The 23497-nt window shown below is 33.2% G+C and overlaps 1 protein-coding gene across 1 annotated transcript; it reads right to left on the reverse strand.

The window, feature by feature from the left end:
* Positions 1–17586: 17586 nt before the first annotated feature.
* Positions 17587–19028, reverse strand: LOC127176879 (uncharacterized). The gene is made up of 3 exons (XM_051128719.1): positions 18902–19028; positions 18308–18607; positions 17587–18105 (listed from the first exon to the last, which is right to left on the reverse strand). The coding sequence occupies exons 1-3, from the start codon at positions 19008–19010 to the stop codon at positions 17636–17638; spliced, it is 879 nt and encodes a 292-aa protein (XP_050984676.1). The 5' UTR covers positions 19011–19028; the 3' UTR covers positions 17587–17635.
* Positions 19029–23497: the final 4469 nt, after the last annotated feature.

The raw sequence follows: 23497 nt of genomic DNA on the forward strand, positions 1-23497 counted from the left end.
TTGGAAGCCGCTCTTGCTAGTCTCAGGGCTTCAGTAAATGAGAGCGGGACAATCTCAGCTGATCGGCCGCTTTTGAAATCAGTGGTTGATGTCCAGGAGGTTGTTCTGTGCAAGAAAGGCAGAGACTTGACAGAACACGACTCGCTCAAGTATTTTAGCTATAAATGGAAGAAGGGATACCGTTCTGTAGTTTTCTGAAAGTGCTGGATTAACAGAGGGTTTTTAGATTTAGCACTGAGGTTACCCAAGCCTGTTTAGTTTCTGTGGGAAACACACTAGTGTGAACAAACAAAGGACAAAGATGAGAAGAGAAGGTTTTGAAAAGTGTGTGAGAAGATTTGCAGTTTATTTAAATGTGGAGTCATCTTAATTATCACCAGTAAAGTATGGAGAGCCATCGTTTCTGTTTCTAATGCAGCATCTGTGTGATTGACGGTAAATTTGACATCGTTCTCTCTTCTGACTGCTGATATCAGTCTCTCTCAATTTTTTTTCTTTGACTGAAAGTCGTGAAAACACTATTGTGTAGTTTTTTTCTTTTGATATTTGAGCAAATGGGAATGAAAAAATATATATTTGTTATATTTTCCATTCACTGCTCTTGGATTTTACCCAACTATGACGACTTCCACTATGAGAAACCCGGAAATGAGAGAAAGGTCCATTCAGTTTTCTACCCCTGAACGAAAAACGAAAAATTAAGTTGAATTTTTTTTTTTGTTTGTTTCTTTTTAAGAAGGAAAAAGGAGCCATTTTCTCAATTTTCTAATTTCAATATTGAATCAAAAAATGAGTGAACAAATGATACATGAAACATTCGAAACAAATATTAAAGCATAATCTAATTTTTTACCCATGATCAGAAATACGAAAAATATAGCTACATTTTCATTTTTACGTTTCTTAAACAAAACGAAAAAAAAATTAAATAAATAAATAAAATCAAACCATTTCGCATATTTATATATATATATAAATCAATAACATAAGTCTATCAGGCTTGTTTTTTGAAATAAAGACTGAAATGACTGATTTAAAAAAAAAGCATCTTGTAACATTACTGAAGTAACAAAAAAAAACATAACATAGAAATATATTTTATACTGCAAGCAATAGTTATAAATTATGCATTTACATCAGACATATAAGTCATCACGTAATCATTTTAAAATAATTTTTAAATCATTACATGAAGTGATTATTTTAATAATGATTATGTGAATGAATAACTTATCCTCTAGAGGGCGCCAACGGCCTGTCGATTGTGTTCAATGTCCTGTCATTCAGTTTTCAATGTGTCCACAGTTTTACTAGACCAGCTACAGCAAGTGCAACATCAAACATGTCAACATATAACAGGGTAAAGCATACATATAACATAACAGCATAACATGTAACATAACAGGGTTGGGTTTATTTCGAAACAGAAATATGCACGTTTGAAAACAATGATTTAAACAGAGCAAATAAACTGTTTTATTGATGTGCTCTGGAATGCCATATAATTCTGACAAGTAAATGGATGTTTCCTTTAATCCAATTAGTTTATAATTGTAATATTTATGAATAAACCTGAAACTGAACAGCATTCATTAAGAGACTCAAGAGCACTTTTGCACTTTGTAGTGTTTATTCTACCCTTTACTGAAAGGCTTTCGCACATTTATTATTGACAGATGCAAATTTGTGAAGCGCTCCATATTTTTTTCACCACGGTGGAACATATACTAAAGTTGGATCGATACAGAGAACATTGACATATTTGTCTCTGAATTTAGATTTTTTTATTTATTTATTTTGTTTGGATTTGTCAAAACACAGAATATATTTTAGCAAACCTCTTATTTCATTTAAAATGTATTTACATTAATGCACATTTCGAAGCAGAAAGCAATGCTGTAATTTTACAATAACTTGACATTTTCTTTGATTATTTGCGTTACATTTACATTTAGTAAATACATTTTAGTGTTGCTTAACTTATTATTATTTAGTAGCCCTTAACTCAAACACTTTAATAATACAGTACTCAAAATCATGTATTAATGTAGCAGCTAAGATTTTGACAGACTGTTTACATGAAGCAGGTAGATTTCTAATGAAAAAGTCTATGTTTGAAGATAAACAACCACAGTGGTGGTATGACGATTTGTAAAATTTGTAAAATAAATAAATAAAATAAAATAGTGTTTTAAATTGTATCAGAAGAACAGGTAATGTGAAGACTTTGAGCAGCTGTGTTATTGAGAACAGAAATTTAAAAAAGTTGTTGTTGTTTAATAGAAAAACAAGTAGATATAAAAAAGAAAGCTAGTGTTAGTTTAAGAAAAATAAACTAGCAGTTAGAGAATGAGTAAGCTGTCCATAAATGTTGCTTAATTGTGAGTTAAAATTCCTAAATTTTTGTCTTCAGAGACAATAATGGCATCAGTCATTCAGGCTGATCCTGCCAGATCTATTACTGAACAGAAGAGTATAGGACACTTTAGGACAACTTTAAATTTACTTGGCAACATTTTAAACTTTTAGTTGACATCAGCATAAATGAGTGAATAGTTGAACATTTGAGTTTTCTTAAAAGGGTGGTCCACTAAAAAATACAATCCTGTCATGGTTTAGCCACCTTCATGTTGTTCCAAACCAGAGATGGGAAATAACTAAGTACAAATACGTTGTTACTGTACTTAAGTAGATTTTTCTGGTATCAGTACTTTTACTTCACCACTTATTTTTCTGACTACTTTTTACTTTTACTCCTTACATTTTTACACAAATATCTGTACTTTCTACTTCTTACATTTTCAAACCAGTCTCGTTACTTTATTTTTAATCAGTATTTGGTGGATCACCATTCGATAACAAATCTCTGATAAATCATGGATCGGTTAGTATTTACTGGCAACGCAAGTCGGCTCCGCGTCTCCTCCAAACGTTTCTATCAGAGTAATTATTGGAGGTAATTTGAGAATGGAGTGGAAGCGCCCGGGTGGATAACAGAGGCAAAACTACTGACATGTTCAGGACTTAAAGTGCAGATCTGTTTCATCTGTTAAGAGTTGCTAGCAGTTTAATGCTTAAGTAAACAAAGACAAAACTACAGCAGTAGTACTATAAACGAAACTAAACTAAATTACTATCATCACTCAAAATACTCTATGCTAAAGGACATCATTATTATCTACCGTAAAGTTATAGTGGTAATTTAGCAAACAAATGTTATAAAACAGTTTTGTAATACTTTCAGAGGGAGCTATAGAGCAGATAATAACACAGCCCTTATGAAAAATAAAACCAAAATCCATGGTTACTGTAGTTAAACCATGGTAACCACAAATGAACCATGGTTTTGCTACACTAACCATAGTCTAACCATGAGATGTGTAGTAAAATATGGTTGTAGTTAAAAAACAAAACAAAACATGGTTTATACATTACTATACCTTTACTGTAATAAACCATGGTTAATTTTGGTAAGATAAAATATGACTCATGATAATTCAGTAAGATGTTCAGTATTAGGATTTTTCTCCAAAGATATTGTCATGATGTAATCATTACTGTACTAATTTTGACATTTAGGCAATTTAGAAAATATAGTTTTGTTAAATCTATTTAAGCCATTTTAAGATTAAAAAAAAACACCTGGTCATGATGTGATACTTTAAATTGAACTTTAATAAAATTGTTACTGCAAATAGAATATAATGAGGTGGTTGTTTTGCAACAAGTTGGAGACAGTTCTGTTCATAACAGTAAATGGCTGATGGGAAAAGTGACAGTTACAAGAAAATTAGTGAAAAAAGCAAACACACACAACGTGAGAGGCAGAGAGATATCATGGAAAATGAAAATGAGACTGAAAAGGAAAATTGTGAAGGTGCAGTTCAAGAGAGAGCCTTTTTCTTATTTTGCACGGCCCCAGCCTTTAAGGTTTTAAACATTTATTTAAATGTGATGGCCATACGAAAAATAGGGTTGTCCGTGGTTTCAGAATGTGTTGTGGGTGTATGATTTACCCGGCCTCAGTCCTGCCCTGTTCTACATGGTGGTTGTTCAGCCTTGATACATTCATTAGCTAACAAAATTTTAAATGTTATTTTGTATTAATGTGTCAATATGATATGAGGTCCAGTTACCAGCGTGACACTAAAACATTTAAAACATATTTATTGGGTTTAAAACTTAAATGGTTAAGGCAATCGGTTTCCTCAAACGGTTTGAGTTACAGTAATTTGTCGGGTTTTACAGTGTAGGAGTGCAAGTGACAGAGGGTCAAGGGTAAGTGAAGAGAAAATAAATACAAAATGCAAGGTTTGTAATATTATTTTTTTATATTTTTAATATTATAACTTTTATACATTTTTTATTATGAGCAAGCAAACTAAATAATATGCAAACGTCATAAAGAAACAGATGGTCCTCCATGAAGAATTATTCTTGTTGTAACATCTGTTCTGTCTCAGAAGTTGTAAATTAATAGTTTCTGCTGATTGTTTGAACGTTGACCTTAAGGAACAGACTGGAGGAGACAACAGAATCATTAGCTTCAATTTCAGAGCAATGAATCTGTGTTCATTTACCCACAGAAATCACAAGCTTACCTCAGTATACTGGTATGACTGGAAAATCCAATGGTTAGTCTCACTGATATCAATCCTCTTGTATACTTTATGTAACATGCTGTAAACAATGTAAACAATGTGTTTATTAAATACATATATATATATATATACATATATATATATATAAATTTAATCACTACAAAAACGAACAATGTCTCTGAGAAACAACACACTTATTCCACTAAAGTAGTAAAAATTAAAATTTCATCCATGACTGTACAAATAGCTTCATTATGAATCCACTAATGGAAAGAAAAAAAGATCCACTTACAGAAAGATGAAGTGTATGTGACAGCCACAGCCATCCGCAGAGTAACTGAAAACTCTGCCATTGTTTCTGTGTGAGAGTGTGAGTGTGTGTGAGATGCTCAGAGCAAGAGTCTGATAAGAAATCGTGCAGGAGTGGTAGCGTGTATATATCGCTGAACATGAAACCTCAAAATAGAGCAAATGTTAATGTGTCAGGGCTATTATTTAAACTACCATAAGATTTATTTGACATACTTCCAGGTTTCCCACTTCACATGATTTTTTGTTTAAACCCATAAAATGTTATGCTTTTAAAATATGAGCAATGCCTGGTCACTGACTCCTAACTTAAAGGAAAGGAAAAGACACACACACACACACACACACACACACACACACACACACATCACAAAAGAGAAACATGATATCCACCCTTACAGGAAGAGGAGGAGCCCCACATTTTACCTTTTATATGCAGAGTTATGAAGATCTGTCAGAGTTGCAGAACACAGGATTTTTCAAAAAAATTACTATCCATCGCAATGGACATCAGGTCTTGAACGATATCAGCAGGAACCTCATGAATTTGTTGTATAACAGGTTGAGAAATTTGTGGAAGCATTTCAGAGCTACAGTGTTTTATGAACAATGATGTTAATTGATGAAATTAATATTAATATGGTTTAATTTATGTCTTCAAAGTGACTATAACCTGTAGAACAATTTTTCATTGGTTTTCCTGAAAAACAGCCATAGTGGATGTGAGATCAGTGAATACACAGCAACACACACACTCACACCACTATGCTATAATGCACACAATCATATATTTATAAAAACAATCAGCAAGTACACATAAACCCATTCACATACATGCTCAATAAAAAATGTTGGGTTAAAAATAACCCAACTAGTAACCCAACTATGGGTTGGTATAGCACCTTCCCATCTGTGGGTTATTTTAACCCAATGAATTGGGTTAAAATCCAGTTGGGTTAAAAGTAACCCAACAGTTGAGTTAATTATTTAGATTAATTTACATCAGGTTTTTTTTTTTTTTTTTTTTTTTTTTTTTTGTTTTTTAATAAAAATACATTATAACACTACTTTGTTTTCAAATAAATATTTTGTTTATTTAAATATGCAAATATTTTTTTTAACAAATATATTTTGAAATGTAAAACAGTTTTAGTAAGTACAATAAATTCATACTGCAAATGTTTACAAAATAAGTGTACAAGAATATGTAAATATATTACATTCAAAACACCAAATATGCACATACAACTGACATATTTTCAAGATGTACACTGAATTCAAAACCAACAAATGTGACTCTGGTCCACAAAACCCGTCATAAGGGTCAAGTTTTTTGTATTTAAATGTACACATCATCTGAAAGCTCAATAAATAAGCTTTCTATTAATATGTGGTTTGATAGGATATAACAACTATTTGAAAATCTGGAATCTGAGGGTGCAAACAAATCTAAATATTGAGAAAATTACCTTTAAAGTTGTCCAAATGAAGTTATTAGCAATACATATTACTAATAAGAAATACAGTTTTGATGTACTTATGGTAGGAGATTTACAAAATATCTCCATGGAACATGATCTTTACTTAATATTCTAATGATTTTTGGCACAAAAGAAAAATTGATAATTTTGACCCATATAATGCAATTTTGGCTATTTCTACAAATGTACCCATGATACTTATGACTGGTTTTGTTGTCCAGGGTCATAAATGTGTATCAGTTCTTATTTATTTATATCAACACATACACAAATGTGCACAAATAAAACAAACATAACATACAAACTTTTATCAATAAAACAAAAATAAAAAAATCATAAACACAAGTAATAATAATAATAATAATAATAATAATAAAACAAAATAAATCTGCTGGCTGCTGGACTTACTGATAATCAGTAACATAAAAAATTTTTACGGATCAATAAATACAAAGTTTCTAAGGAAGAGGTAATGTGTTGAAAGAACTCCTGGAATATTAAAGACTGTGTGCTGCAAATGGGTGCAGAGGAGCTTTGGGTAGTTGATGTCATACATGTAGAAATGTTTGAAACACAGATCCACTGCTTGTAGTAAGGTCTTCTGTTCCACTGCTTCACTGTTGAAAATGCTAAAAACTTGGGAGGAGTTCTTGGAATTAGTGCAGCAATGCTGGTGTCATCCGGTCGCATAAAACTTCCTTCATTGACTCCTTCCTCTGTGATAAGATGAAGCAGAAGAAGAAACATTTTACAGATTTTACAGAACTAGAAACATGTTTTCATAAAGGTTGGAAAACCTACACTACTAATCAGAAGTTTTTGAACAGTAAGATTTTTAAAGTTTTTTAAAGAATTCTTTTCTACTCACTAAGCCTGTATTTATTTGATCCAAAATACAGTAAAAGCAGTAATATTGTGAAATATGTTTACTATTTTAAATAACTGCTTTCTATTTTAAAATTCAGCTTTGAAAAGACTGGACACTTACATTTTAAAATATATTCAAATAGAAAGCAGTTATTTTAAATGCTGTATTTTGGATCAAATAAATGTAGGCTTATAGAGATGGGAATTCTTTAAAAACATTAAAAATCTTGCTGTCCAAAAACTTTTTACTGGTAATGTATATGGATCACTAATATAAATAGTTTACTTACCTTGAAATATTTCAGTTAATTGGCATGTGGATGTTTAATGTATGAGATTCTACTGTTTTTTTTCCTTCACTGAAGAACCCAATGTCTAAAAATAAGTATAAACACATTTAGTACACATTTAAAAAACATGCAAATCTGTCATACACACAGAAAAAAATGGTCAGTGGTTCTTTGGTGTGATTGTGGTGCTATATAGCACCGTTAGTGTATAAAGAACCGGTCAAGCCCCTGTCTGGTTCTTCAGCGGTTCTTCAGAGGTTCTTTGGGGTCGTTAAGGTGCTATATAGCACCACTGCCATACAAAGAACCTGTTAAACCTCTGAATAAGGATCTCTAACTCTCTCTTCTGAAGCAGTGTTGAAGTTAACGAGATTATTAGGTGATTAACGAAGTGATGATTGATCATTATTGAAGACACCTGATGTTAATAAGCAGAATCACCAAAGGAGAAAACCAAAATTTTTAAGCAACCATTATAGTGGTCAGTGTTTGCATTCGTTGGGCTCTTGACCCTTAAATCATCAATGTTAGGTCTTCTTTGGCTGCAATTACTGAGTTATAACAGCCAGACAAGCAAAGAGCAAAAGTCAATAAGACGGCATTGACTGTGCTTGACTTAATTGTCATATAGTGACTTGAGTATTTGACAATTTTCTTACAGATTACCAAAAAGAAAAACTGTGAACAAAAAGATCAATCAGTTTTGCCATAATCAGACAGATAATAAAAAAAAACTTGCCTTAATTTAGACGCACAGACATGAAGAATCAGTGTGAGAATCACAACAACGGTGACCATCAAAAAGCGTGTTGTAGCCAATCAGAACTCATCCATGACTCCCATCATGCATTGCGGCATGAATAAATTATGAGTTCAGAGTTGATCTGTTTATCTGAATATGCCGTTTGTCACCATTGTTGAGATTCATGGGCTGGTTCTTGATGTCTATGTGTGCCTAGGTGAAATGCCTTTTTTTTTTTTTTAAACAGGTTGTAAGAAAAAAAACTTTCCAAAATGCAGCAGCCAAACAGAATCTATTGTTAAAGGTTTAAGGGTCAAGAGCCCAACTAATGCAAACATTGACCACTGTAATGGTTGCTTAAAAATTTTGGTTTTCTCCTTTAGTGATTCTGCTTATTAACATCAGGTGTCTTCAATAATGATCAATCATCACTTTGTTAATCACCTAATTATCTCATTAACTGTGTATGGTACATCTGATGGTTCTACATAGAACCATTAGACAAAGGTGTCATATAGCACCTTTTAAAGTAGGTGCTATATAGCACTAAAAGTGGTTCCCCTATGATTACGAGCCAAAGAACCACTTTTAGTGCTATATAGCACCATTTGTTTTTAGAGTGTAGCTTTATAAGAGAAATGGCTGTAATCAGAGGCTATTCTAATATATGCATAACAATATTCACTAGAAATAAACCATAAAAACACATTTAGTGTTATTACAATTAGTGCTCGCTTTCCAGACAACTGACGCTTGCCCTGTTTTGAGCAGCAGCGTCGCCGTTGTGTCACGAACGATTGGAAGCAGTGAATCATTTTGCGAATCGATTTGTTTAATTGATTCGAAACTTTGAAAAGCTTTGTTTCTCCCATCACGTCTTTGTTTTTTTTTGTTTTTTTTTTGTGGGAGAATTTGATTATTTTTAGACTTTTCTAAACAGAGAATTACAGAATTTGAGCGCATCTCTCTGAGCTGCCGCTGAGCTCACGTTACATGCTGGACCGAAGTTGAATGGTCCGTGTGGCGCGGTTCAAATGAACACCAATGTCTCATTTAGCATTAGCCATTTCACATATATAACGTTAAATGTGATAATCATTAGTGCGACCAAACAAACTGTAGTCAGAAACCGTATGTCTAGAACCCTTCATCAACTGTAAAATAATACTAAACCTGTAGTAATAGTAGACAATGATTTCAATAACATAAGTACTCCTATATACTTTTCACCATACATTATTAACGTTAGGTTACTGTGATACATCTCTAAACAGTTTTACTACTTTCTGCTGATTTTTATTTACTTGCTAGCGACCTAACTGGGACAGCTAAGTTAACGTTAACCTTAAGTTATTCATTTACAATCTGCTCATTATCCGCAGTAACGTTACAATGCACTGACTAAAGGAAACTACACTGCGGTAAAGTTGGTTTCATATTCGCACATTCGGACTTACGTGTTCAATAGCTTTTTTAATATGCATTTTAAAAGGATACTTACAATTAATTTTCATTACTGACTATAATGAGCAGTATCTACAATCCATTTTTCTGCAAAAGTCAATGTTTTTAGAAGGCTGAAAAACACGTTCATGCCTATGGAATGATGTGACGTCATCACCACCAGAGGGACCGTCTACAAATTACATGAACCTTTTATGGCAAGTTGCTAAACACTCTTTTGAGCTGAAAAGCGCTGCTTGCTTTTATTTAAAACGTTCAAAAGCATGCTGAAATATGACACATTTATGATTTATATATTAAATAAACTATTTGTGCCTCAAGTGTATTTTTTATTTTATTTTATTTTTTGCTACTACTGTATTAATTACTGTGGTTTCTTTAATGACACAAGATTGAGTTCAATAGCTTTTAAAAGGCTTGATGGACTGTTTATGAAGACATTGGAAAATCTTAACTTGACCCTAATAAACATACTACAACTCTTTATTGTGCAGTAATTTTCTTTATGTAGTCAATTTCTATTACTTCATAATGTGTTGGATTGGTTTCTTCAATGAAACACCATTTAGTAGCTTTTAAAAGGCTCGATGGACTATTCTAGAACATGGTGAAAATTGTTTTATTTTATCATAAAAAGCATACTACAAGTCTTGATTGTGCAATTATTTACTCTAGATGTTTAATTTCTACCATCACTGTATTCTGTTGGGTTCTTCAATGGCACAGCATCCAGTTCAATAACTTTTGAAAAGAGGGTCACACTGCTCCCAAACAAGTGGCAAAATATTTATTTGACCCTAAAGAACATACTACAAGTCTTGATTGTGCAATTATTTACTCTAGATGTTTAATTTATACCATCACTGTATTCTGTTGGGTTCTTCAATGGCACAGCATCCAGTTCAATAACTTTTGAAAAGAGGGTCACACCGCTCCCAAACAAGTTGCAAAATACTGTCGGCACTGCAGTTCTGCAGCTACGCATTCTGGTAGAGTAGCATCTGTATGTACTTTTTTAAATTATTGAAGTCAGTTTATTTAACGATGAATAATCAACTTAAAAAATTCCAGTTATAGCCCGTAAACAGGACATAGGCTTCTAATACACTTATTAGTTTATCAAAATTAACTTCTAAACTGTGATGTTTAGCCAATAAGACATATTTTTAATGAAGTCTTCTGCACTGTTGATTTAGAAAAACTGAAAAAAGGTTTTGAGTGATTTTTTTTTTTTTTACCTTTATTACAGATACATCACAGATTTTTTTTTTCTTTTCCAAACACAATGCATTATAAGTAACATTAACCATGCTGTGGCACTGCATGAATTTACACATGGATTTATGTAAAAACCAAACAAAACAAACTAAAGGAACACTTAGAGACAGTAAACATCTTCTCTTAACACAAACTTAAACACACAAACAACAAAACCATGATTGGTCTTCCTGTGGGACTGCAAGATTTAGGCACTTGATATGAAACCATCTCTTGCACTTTTCACACTGAACCTAAGAAAGCAGGACACACACAGTAACATTTATTTATATCATATCTATTTATTTATTCATTTTTTTTTTACAAGATTCAGAGGTGGCATTAATCTATTTCATAATAACAATGTTATGAGATTAATGTTTTAAATATAAAGTTTTGAATATACAAATATTAAACAATTTAAATGACTTATGATTTATATTTCAAAAATGAAAATGAAACCGCCAGTAGGTGGCACAAATCAAAGTCTTTGTGACGGAATTATTCATTTAATCGATTAAAAAACGTAGATACATTCATAAACGAAACAGCGCTGTGTCAAAGACTACATGCGCAGCGGCTCAGTTGTGACTTTGTTTGGAGCTATTTTTGTTGACAGTGTTCCTAAAATGTAAGTCACTTAATATTAACTTTTGTATAAAATCAAAAAAATGTATAAACTGTTGTACAAATTCAATTTCACTTTTGCAAACTCCCTTTATAATCATTAAAATCTGTCACTTGCACTGAAAAAAATGTTTTCGTTCATCCAATTAAAATAATTTAGGGTAATGGTTCACATCTATATTTTATAACTTGAGCCAATGAAAAATAAATCATTTGCACTAAACAATATTTCTGTGAAAACTGTTTTATTAAACCTGGCATGAAAGTATATTTTTCTTGTTGAAAAAAGTCAATTAATTTAAATTCTAGTTTTGATCTAATCAAAAAGATATAGATTTAATCAAATCAAAATTTCCCATTTAAGAAATAAGATTATAAATTATTTAGAATTACTGCTGACTTCCAGTCACAGCCTTAGACTTAACTTGGTTGCTTATGACACAATTAATTTTTTCTCTTATACTGTTATGATTCTGTGTTTAAAAAACACAGGTTTATTTTCAAGTTTTAGTGAATTCCATTTGAAGCATTTTGGTGAAGCAAAGAGAACATATGATCAGGTTATGTTGGCTGCTTGATGCTAATAAAATTTTTATATAGTGGTTTAACACCCTGGTTGTGGCATATTATAATAGTTCATTGATTTACCAATTGTGTTTTTGACCATTTGAACATATTTACTTTGCAAATAGTATGTGGCACACATAGACATGAAGAATCGGCGTAAGAATCTCAACAATGGTGACAATCAACAAAATATTCAGATAAACAGATCTTTGAACATCACAAAACAAGCTACTGAGTCACAACACAAATAGCAAAAATTAAAGCAAATAGTAAGAATAAAAGAAAATACCAAGACAATTCAGGTGCGTAATTTACTCATGTTGCAATGCATTCTGGGAGCCATGATTGAGTTTTGATTGGGGTTCCCAGAATGCACTGCACCATGAAGCTTTTTGTTTATTGTCACCATCGTTGAGTTTCATATGCTGATTCTTGATGAATGTGTGTGGTTAAACAGAACAGATGTTCAAATTGTAAAATTAAAACATTTCTTTTACCAACAACATAAAGTTACTTTTACTATCAAACAATCATAGGTTCAGACTTAGGATGAGATCAGTGTGTCAGGCCAGTATACAGCCACATCATTGTGAATAACCAGAAACACCACCTGATCATGTTTTTTTTTTGGGGGGGCTTCTTTGTCATAACAAATGTGTTTTGTAAACACAGAGTTACAGCAGACAGAGCAAAACTAATATTAAAATATCAAGGGTCAAGAGCCCAACTAAAGCACACACTGACCACATTAATGGTGACCTCAAACAAACCATGCAAAATCAACCTCTGTTCTCAATAAAAACTTTTTTTAGACATATGACAGAAATTAAGTCTACTTAACTAGTTAGTAAGAAGTGAAGCTGCTGATGCTGTTTTTTGGAGTTGTTTAATCCTCCTCTGCTGAGATCTTGAGAGCAGTTGATTTCATCTAAGGCTGTGACTGTAGTAATTATAAATTGTTTTAATAAATTATTTCTTAAATGGGAATTTTTGTTTTGATTAAATCTATATCTTTTTGTTTAGATCAAAACTAGAATTTAAATTAATTTACTTTATTTAACAATAAAAATACACTTTCATGCCAGGTTTTATAAAATAGTTTTCATAAAAATATTGTTTAGTGCATATTGTTTTGGCTCAAGTTATAAAATATAGATGTGAAGCATTAACCTTTTTTTTTTTTTTTTTTTTTTTTTTTTTTAATTGGATAAATGAAAACATATTGTTTAGTGCAAATTATTTATTTTTCATTGGCTCAAGTTATAAAATATAGATGTGAACCGTTACCCTAAATTTTTTTAGTTGAATAAAAGACATTTTTTTCAATCTAATTTTTTTTTTTTTTAACATTTTGTCAGTGTGTCTTAGTTCATCGCAGTCTCACAAACCTGCATTTTAATTAATGAAGCTCTCTGCACTGCATACTGAATGTATTATTTACATCGTCTCTACACTTTGTTATAATGAAATACAAAAACTGCAGTCTGCTTTCACGATCTGTGCTGTGAGGAGCAGGACGCGCACCGATAGAGAAGTATTTCTATTGGCGGCTGTCTGCAGTTATTATGGCAAAAACGACACTGCGCAGCGAAACAGACAAATATTTTGCTACGTTTTTAGTCTACATTGCGCGATACATTTATGTGCAGAACTATGAGCGCTTTCGTAGTTTTTGAATGGATAAAATAGAGAAATCAATTTAATTTCTAAATAAACCTAACCAGTTGAAACTGAAACGCCGTCCCCCCTCGAAATTCACTCCCCACACTCCCCACGGACACAGAAATACATAAATAATAAATTTACAAATGTAGAAGTAAATGTAAAAAAAATAAATAAATAAATAAATAAAAATAGATTAAAGTAGAAATACATAAATTTAGAAATAAATGTACTATAACACAAATGGTACAAAATACATTATTTATTATGTATTTCTACATTTGTTTATTCATTTCTGTATGTATGTATTTATTAATTTATTTATTTATAATTAAGTATAAGTAATTTCTACATTTATTTATTTCTGCATTTATTTATTTCTGCATTTATTTATTTATTTATACTTATGTCATTTCTCGTCCTCCATTCATGCATGAACAGTGACATGTCATTCAAATATAGACAAGTCTTTATAAAAATTAACTGCCAAGTTTGTTTGAGGTTAAATGTTTAGCTGTAGTTAAAGAAACACATTACAGATTACTTCAAATACAACCATGTTAAAATGTTTTGAGCTCTGTATGTTACCTCATTACAAAGTAAAAAGAATTCATTATATTTGTTTATAATCGAATTGTAAAGTGTAGTGTGTACTGTAGAGTGAGTTTGATCATTTTAAAATTGTTTAAGGGGTAATCTGTGTAAAGATTACAAAGATATAGAAGTTGTAATGTGAAACTGTACCATTTCAAAGCTGTTTTTAGAGTTCATCCACTTAAAACCAACTGAATCTTGTATGTTGCCTCATACAGAATAATTCAGCAGGAATATTCACATTTTATGGGCACACTGCAGAAAAATTTGTATTCAGTGCTGCATGTGGATATTTAGTGTGCATATGAGTGAGAACATGTGTTTATAAACATCTCCAAAGGTCATCTGAGGTGAAACATTGACCTGTAGTATGATCAGTAAAGGAAGAAATTCTAGCATGTTCTATTTCTGCTTCATCTTATGAAATGTATTGAGTGTTATATGTTACTGTGTTTAAAAGTAATGCTAATTCAGGAAATATGACAGTTCCCAAGCTGTGAGGTGCAGTATGTTTTTTTTACAGGTTGCTTGACAATGATAAGGTCAATTTGGATCAATCTGTGAAAAAAATAATTAAAACATAAATGCTACCTTATACAAGCTTTGATTTAACATATTGTTTAGGTTAAAAACTGCCTCATTAAAAATGTAACAGAACTTGGGTCTCTGTACAACTACATAAGCTAAGAAGTGAAGTGCAGACTTTGTAGACAAATCATAGATAGATAGATAGATAGAAAATAAATATTTTGCCACTTGTTTGGGAGCGGTGTGACCGTCTTTTCAAAAGTTATTGAACTGGATGCTGTGCCATTGAAGAACCCAACAGTGATGGTAGAAATTAAACATCTAGAGTAAATAATTGCACAATCAAGACTTGTAGTATGTTCTTTAGGGTCAAATAAATATTTTGCCACTTGTTTGGGAGCGGTGTGACCCTCTTTTCAAAAGTTATTGAACTGGATGCTGTGCCATTGAAGAACCCAACAGAATACAGTGATGGTATAAATTAAACATCTAGAGTAAATAATTGCACAATCAAGACTTGTAGTATGTTCTTTAGGGTCAAATAAGGATTTTACAACTTGCACTGTAGCACTGGGTCCTTCCTTTCAAAAGCTATTGAACTGGATGATGTGTCATTGAAAAAAACCATAAAACACAGTGATGATACAAACTGAATATATATGTGAGGCACAAATTATTTATAAATCATCTTAAAGAAAGTTTTTCCACTAGTTTTTGAAGTGTTCACCCAAAATAAACATCCTGTTTGCTGTCATGCTTTCTGAGTACTTGTCAATAATCTGATAGGGATTGGACAGTGATATTTCTGCAGGACTGTGAACATCAATCAATGCACATGAATTGTGATATTGTGAGATTTTAATATTAAATAAAGATGTCACACAATCGGAACACACAAAAGTTTAGCCATTCCTTTTACTGACCACCTGTAGAACACTGTTACACTGTTAAGTCTTTATCACACTTTAAACCAAAGAAACAGAGATGAATAAAACAGGAAGACATGGGCTCTAGTATGTTCTGTAGGTCAAGTCCAAACAAGATCCATCTTGCTTTGGAGCAGTCGATCCATGCTTTCAAAACCTATTCAAATGAATCATATATTATTGTTAAAACCAACACAGTTCTTGTTCATTTTGAGGCAAATAAATAAATAAAAACAGTTGTAAAATGAAGCCATTAACTGTGTTCAGGAGATTGCAGGTGATTTTCCACTTGTCTTGTTACCAAATTACAATTTATGTACATGTTCATGTTTTTTTCATTTCCTAACCATCTTTTCAAACACAATTATTATAATGCAATTTTTATTGTTGCTGAAGGAAAATCTATAGCATTAGAAGACATATGTGAGTGATATTTGCTGGTACATCTGCAGCTGGCTGTTTGCACACAATGAGAAAAAAAATAAAACTTTTTAGACGGTCCCTATCTTGTTTGCCAAAATATGATGGACATTCAGTGGACGTTCGCAAGTAAATATTCCATTAAAACAATACTTGGCCATTTTGATTGATTATGAAAAATGTAGTACGTTGACAATTATGTTGCTGAATAGAATTTGCAAAAAAAAACTTTATTGGACATATAATTAGAAAGTTATTGAACGCGGAAGTCCGAATGTGCGAATATAAAACCAACTTTACCGCAGTTTGTTTTTTAACTTCGTTAAAAAACAAACATACAACAACAAAAGTTCAATTTTGAAGTGCACTTCAGGTTCTTCTTATAAGTATAATGTTATAAGAGTTATCAAAACCATATTACTCACCTCAGCAGCAGCAGCAGCAGCTTCTTCTGTTGTCAGTCACTGTCGTCCGTTAAAATTTGAACTGTCGTCGCGGGCATAGATATATATAGAATGACTAGATGTCTCGTCTGCGTTGCTGGGTCGAACGTCCGCATATGGCGGCCATCTTACCACAGGCTGCTCGCTCACCCAAAATATTGTGTTGATAGTAAAACATGAAATTTTTAAATAGCCATAACGTGCTCAATTTTTAACCGATTTTCAAACGGTTTGATTTATTATAAACGTCAAATATGTAGTTATGACACTGAATACTTTTGAATAATTATCTTATGTTCTAAAAAATAGAATAATGTTCTAGAATAGGTATACTAAGCCTACAAGATTTCCCTTAACAAATATACATCAAGAAACGCTGCATGTTGAAATCCCCACCCTGTACAGTGATGACAATAACACAGCACAAAGAACTAAAGCCCATACTTCCAAATTGTTAATAAAAATATTTTTACACATAAAATGGTAGTAAACCAGTTTGTTTAGACATTATAAAGGCACTTTTCAAAGATTTTTGAAGATTTATTAAAATCAATGTTTGGACAGAGGTGTTAGAGACATTTGATGGATTTTTTTTTTTTTTTACATTTTCATTAAAAATTTAGCGAAGTAACAAAGGTGTCCCAGTGGTGCTGGTTCTGGTCCTCATCCGGCTGGTCCTGATAAGTGATGATGAAGTGATAAGTGAATAGGTTGGCAGGTTGTGGGTCGCTATGCTGTGCAGGCCAGGAAGTCAATAATACAATATGCACACTGAAGGGAGGGTGGGGGTGGGTTGTGAGGGCCGCTGTAACCAGTGTCCATCCTCACGGGAAGACCCACCAGAGACCCACATTGGACTAATGCCCTTTGAAAAGGACTGATTTGTTGAGTTTCTGTCGCATGTTGTTGCTTTGTAAACTAAGTGTAGTCAATTTCGCTATGTGGTGTAGCCTTAGCTTAAAAAACAGGGAAACAACTAATGTCAACAGTGTATGGTGGTGGCTGTCTATGCCATACTGTGTTTCACTGATGTGCTCCCCGAGCGCAAACACATCCTCTGACCCGATCCTCTTCCGTACAATGTACATGACCTCCAGTTGTTTGATGGGCTGTGATCGTTTGAAACTCGCTGATGCCTGGCGAATGACCCACTCTGCTGCCCTGACGACCCTCACTGTTCCCTCTGAGGGAATCACCAGGCCTCCATTGTTTTTCAGAGACAGCAGGTGGTAACTCTGGTCCTTGATGGCAGATGCAGCGTCTGTCACCAGGCTGGCACGGCAGACATCACAGGACAGCTTCTTCAGAGCCCTTCGCACAACAAATCCTGAAATTTGAGTTAGTATAATAACATCGTAACTTATAATAATAATAACAACAACAACAACAACAACAACAATAATAATCAATAAGAATGGGGAAATTAAGGGGACAGCTCTCTTTTTGAACTATGGTCAGATTATTTTCCCACCGATCTGACTATTGGCACTAACGGTTATAGGCTAAATCGACTTTCAGTCAGCCTTTACCTGAAATGTACACGAGAGCATTGTCCACAAGACCATTGAAGCGGACGGGAAGGTAACTGTGGTCATGTACCAATGCAGGAATGTCAGCAAACGGAGAGGGAAGATCTTCTTCTCCTCCTGCTGCAGAGGACATATCTACAGCTGACAGGCTTGTAGAGGTGTCGATAACCGCTGGTAGGGTCTCAGTCTCATCCTGTGCTGTAACATTGCCTCTGCATGGCTTCACAACTCCGCACCGGGCCATCAGCTTTCTAAATATATACTTAAACTGGCTGGCATTGGGGTTGTTATTCCAGCCACCTTAAAAAAATACACGATATACAGGTATTATCAAACAATTCAGACTGTATCAGTGTAAATGCAGTATAAATTCTGCAAACAGATAGTAAAACACATTTTTCTAAATACTCAAAGTAGTTTGTGACACTTTCAGATAATGTGTATGTCTTCAGAAAACCAGAAATGAAAAAACAAAAAAAAAAACATATGGACTGACAAACTGAAAAATTATACAACAATGCAATAATACAACAATTTGCTAAAACTTCGTATCACTTAGTGTTGCAGCTGGTAAATATAAATTATGAACCCTACCGGATGCTCTGATGGAGTTAAACAGGAGTTCCAAGTGGTCCTGGCTGAATCTGTAGGTCAGGACATATCGCTGGCCTTCAGGCAGCACAGGAACCATCGATATCAACATGTCAATGTTTATGATGAAGCCCAGGACAGAGAGGTACCTTCAAAAGCAAATATTGTATTACTAAGATGATTCTGCGAAAACAGGACACAAGAAAGTAGGGACGCAAACTAACAGTATAAAGTAAAAATAGTGAATGCTCCCAAAGCAGCACTTCTCAGGGCAGAAACAAATCTGGGGGGGCTTTAAGCTAACTCGTTTGCATCCCTGACTTAAAATAAAATCAGTGTGAGGTTTAGGATCCTTAAAATTACTTTTAGGACACTAAACCTTGTTGAACTAATTCAAAACATAACCTGCAGACCATGCAATACATACCATTTTGACACCGGCATCTGGAAAGAAAAAAACTGACGACCAGACAGGAAATCATGTGTAAATTCAGTTAAATCATGTTTATAATGTGTGTATTATATTGAAAAGAAAGCGTAATTCTGCCTCGCCCCAAATTACTGGGTAGCTAGTAGCCTAGCTAGCCATGATATACAACTACACTGCACGATTAAGTCAGTTTTTTTTCAAGGAGAAAAGCATCGATTTCAACATGTTCAAGCATCCAGAATTATAACCACGTTAATAATGTTTGTAAGAAAACAAACAGTTTGTAAATCCATCAAGATTTCAGCGAGATAAGAGTATTAACGTTTGTGCAGGTCACTTACCTTACATCAGGTTACCTCCGTTTACCTCAGGTTCGACGGACTGATTCCGCCAGAAAGCCAATTCACCCACTTCAACCAAAAAAAAGGATCAAACAAGTTTTTTTGAGACTTCAGAGAAGAGAGTAAATATGGAGAAGAGCAAATATCAAGGACAAAATTTTTTTTGTTCAGTGAAAAAAATACAGGTTTGAAAGGGTTAACAGTAACGCTTAACTGAACACAAACTGAGCCTCCCTAAAACAACAAAAAAAACTTGGAATATCCTCTTAATGACTTAATGACACTATTTTTATTTTATGACTGATGTCTGAGGATGTCCTAAAATCTACACCGTACAGCTGAGGTGAGTAAGTTGATGACTTTTAAAATGACCAATTTTCATTGTACGAGTTTGCTTACTTGTTTTTCTTAAGCTTGACCCTGTCGGCATTACATTTGCCAGAAATGATTAGATTACAGTATTTTTTAAAGTATGTAAGTTTAAATATACCATAAAAAATATATATATATGTATATATATATATATATATATTCCTTTTGAATAAATGTTTCATTGTTATGTTTTGTCATGCTTTGTGTGTTCTGCTTGTTCTTGCTTGTTCATGCTTGTTCATGCTGTGTGTTCTTGATATTTTAAAATAATATTTTAAATAATAATTTAATCATATCTGTATAATCCAGTGTGTTCAACAGCCAGGTGTGGGGGCAATGACATGCAAACAAAAAACTGCATCCAAATATTAGTTAACACATAGTTAACATAAAATCTTTTATGTATTTATAATTTGAGAGCAAACAAATATCCCTGACATATTTGTCCCCTGGCATCTGCAGCGACAGAGAAAGCTCTCCCCATAGTTTAAACACAGGCAATGACACACTCAGGAAGGGAAAGGGATGTCCAGAGAGACTGATGATCTACTGTATGGTATTAAGGAACACAGAGATGTAGGAGGTTACCAAATGACTATTCAAACAAAAGGGCAAAATTTAAGCTTGTGAAGAACACAGACAGAGACATTCCACACATGTGCCTTGTCCAAATACTCACACTTGCAGTCTTTGCACTTGACCACTATATGGCATATTTCCTGTATTTGGCACAAGTGTTCCTGGGTGGTATTCAAGATAGTGTGGATTTAGTGTGTGTTAAGGGCACTGCACTTCGGCATGTTTAAGACCTGGGACAGTCTTGGGCACAGCGCTCACACGCTTTCAAGTGGAAAGATTGCAACCGTGGGTATTTGGACACGGCACAAGTTTGGAATGTCTCTGTCTGTGTTCCTCCCCTAGTTTTCCCCCTTTTGTTTGATTTGTCATTTGGTAACCTCCTACGTCTCCATGTTCCTTACCTCCAAACAGAAGATATTGTGACAATAAGTCACAGATGAAAAGCACACAGTATTGACACAAATACGTTAGCTAAGATAATGTTTTTGTAATAATGTCTAAGTTAAAACTTGTTCAAAACAATCACTTTAGCAAAGTCTGTACTATTTTCCGAATCAGAATCAGAACAGCTTTATTGCCAAGTATGCTTTCGCATACAAGGAATTTGTTTTGGTGTCACAGGTTTCCAGTGCACGACAACAACAACACAGAAAAAATAATATAAGTTGAGAATAAAAAATACAAATATGTAAATATAATTTATATAATATAAATTGCAATATAGGATTTAAGAAAATAAATAAATTGTATATACAGTTGTGCTACAGATGATAGAAAAAGAATAGAATAGAATAGAATAGAATAGAATAAAATAGAATAGAATAGAATAGAGTAGAGTAGAGTAGAATAGAATGAGATGCCAGGATGTACTGAGATGTAGGTGTTTTCTTTTCTGCTTATTTTGATAAATAAAAGAGTTCATTTTTGTTAAATCAATGTACTGTCATTAAAATAGGTTAATATAAAACATTGTAATACAGAAACAAAATCAGAAAAAGATTCTGAAAGTATTGAAGGAGATCCCTTAGTAATTGAATATAGATGTACAGTAGTAACAACAAATATTTTATTATATGATATGATTAATATGTGTTAAATATGATGGGTTCATTCTAAACATGGTGATTATCTCTAAGATGGACACCCAACATTATATATGATATTTACCATCTGAATCTAACCATGTCATGTCAACAAATGGAGAAGTCAGCCTTCTATTAATTATCATGTTAATTATTGTGCCTTTTAGCCACAACAGCAGGGATGCTTTTTAAACCAAATACCATAATTTTACATATTTTGTTATTTAAAAAAAATGTTGCTTTAATTATTATAAACAAAACAGAACAATCATTGGGAAGACCTTTGTCTCAAAATATATTTAACAATTTTAGCGATTCTCATTTGCTACTCAAATCTACAACATTTAAAAAAAACATCAAATATAAAATCAAGTAAGCACAGGATCCTTTCTGTGCTACTGCCAGCCAGCGCCGGCCCGTGGCATAGGCAGTATAGGCAAATGCTAAGGGCGCCGTACATCCAGGGGGCACCAGAAATGGAGGAAGAAAAAAAGTGTAACTTCCACTATTCTTAAAACTAGTTGGTGTTATGACTTCAGAAAATAATAAGCCCACATTAATTTAACCGCATAGCAAAGCCTACTAAGTAGTAGTAGTAATAATAATAATAATAATAATATAGCTTACTCTTCCGAATAATTAGACTTTACCTGCTACACGGTGGTCGTTTTTTGATGGGTCAACAAGCTCAACATGTCAAAACGTCCCAAACTGTCTAGTGCCCAGGGGAGGATAAAAAGAAAAGAAGAGGAGGAAAAACGCGATAAAAACAGAGGTAATGTTACGGTAAAGATGATGTCAATGATAATATTTTGCTGTTTCCGAACATTGATTAATAACGCCATTAACAATTAGCATAACATGGTTTGCTAATCAATAAATAGCTAGCGCTATCTGTTAGTTTTAACATCAGCTAATGTTATGGAAGGGCCTAGTTGTTATGGAAAATAGTAATGTAACTACCCCCATCATTCCTTCCTCAGGCAAATGTGTAAATATTAGATCTATTCAGCAGGTGTTATAACATTAATTACATTGACAAGGTTATCTGACGTTGCAGATGGAGGGCAGGAATCTATAGCAGAATCTCAAAATGACTGTTTTCAGTTGTTTATGGAAATCGGTCAAACCGAGAAATTTTATTTCATATCGTGTATGAACATTTGCTGTTCATAAGGAGGAAAAGGCAAGAAACTGACTGAAAAAAGTGGCTTGTAAACCTGGGTCTGTGGTCAGGAGGAAAGTCAGATAATGCTTGTGTGTGCTAGTGGTTAATAAAAGATATAATAATATTAAGATACAAAGAAATATATAAATAGATACAGGGTGAGACAGTGAGAATTCACTCAATGCTAAATACCACACGTAGATACGATGCAAATAAGATATTATATTTGCAGTTGATTGCAATTGAACCTTGTGAGATTGCGATAAATTGAAGCGAGTCACAGCTTTTAGTGACTATATGAAAGCGCAATTTGCTCGCTTTCTAGACTATAATCAATTCAGAATTTGAACAAAAAAAAAAAAAAAAAGTTTTGCTTTACATGCTGCTAACAGGACCAATGGCCAAAAACCCTGTACAGCAGTAGTTTCAGGAGTGACTTGTATCCTGTTTCCTTCATATACATGTGGGAATCACTTTCGAAAGAGTTTGCTGTCAGGCTTAGTTGCGTAGCTTATTTCCACCGCCTCGATGACAGGCAACTGAGGCAGCTATTTCAATTTAGTTGAAAAATCATAAGGATCACATCCAACATATGTTGTGATTTTCTGTTTATACGTTTCTCTTGTA

The sequence above is a fragment of the Labeo rohita genome, chromosome 15 (genome assembly GCF_022985175.1).
Source record: "Labeo rohita strain BAU-BD-2019 chromosome 15, IGBB_LRoh.1.0, whole genome shotgun sequence".
NCBI classification, from domain to species: Eukaryota; Metazoa; Chordata; class Actinopteri; order Cypriniformes; family Cyprinidae; genus Labeo; species Labeo rohita.

Coding starts and splice junctions, on each gene's coding strand:
- LOC127176879 (XM_051128719.1), bottom strand. CDS start 19,010: ATGTTGATATCGATGGTTCCTGTGCTGCCTGAAGGCCAGCGATATGTC. Junction 18,608..18,901: donor TAACTCCATCAGAGCATCCG/GTAGGGTTCATA, acceptor TATTTTTTTAAG/GTGGCTGGAATAACAACCCC. Junction 18,106..18,307: donor TGCTCTCGTGTACATTTCAG/GTAAAGGCTGAC, acceptor CTCAAATTTCAG/GATTTGTTGTGCGAAGGGCT.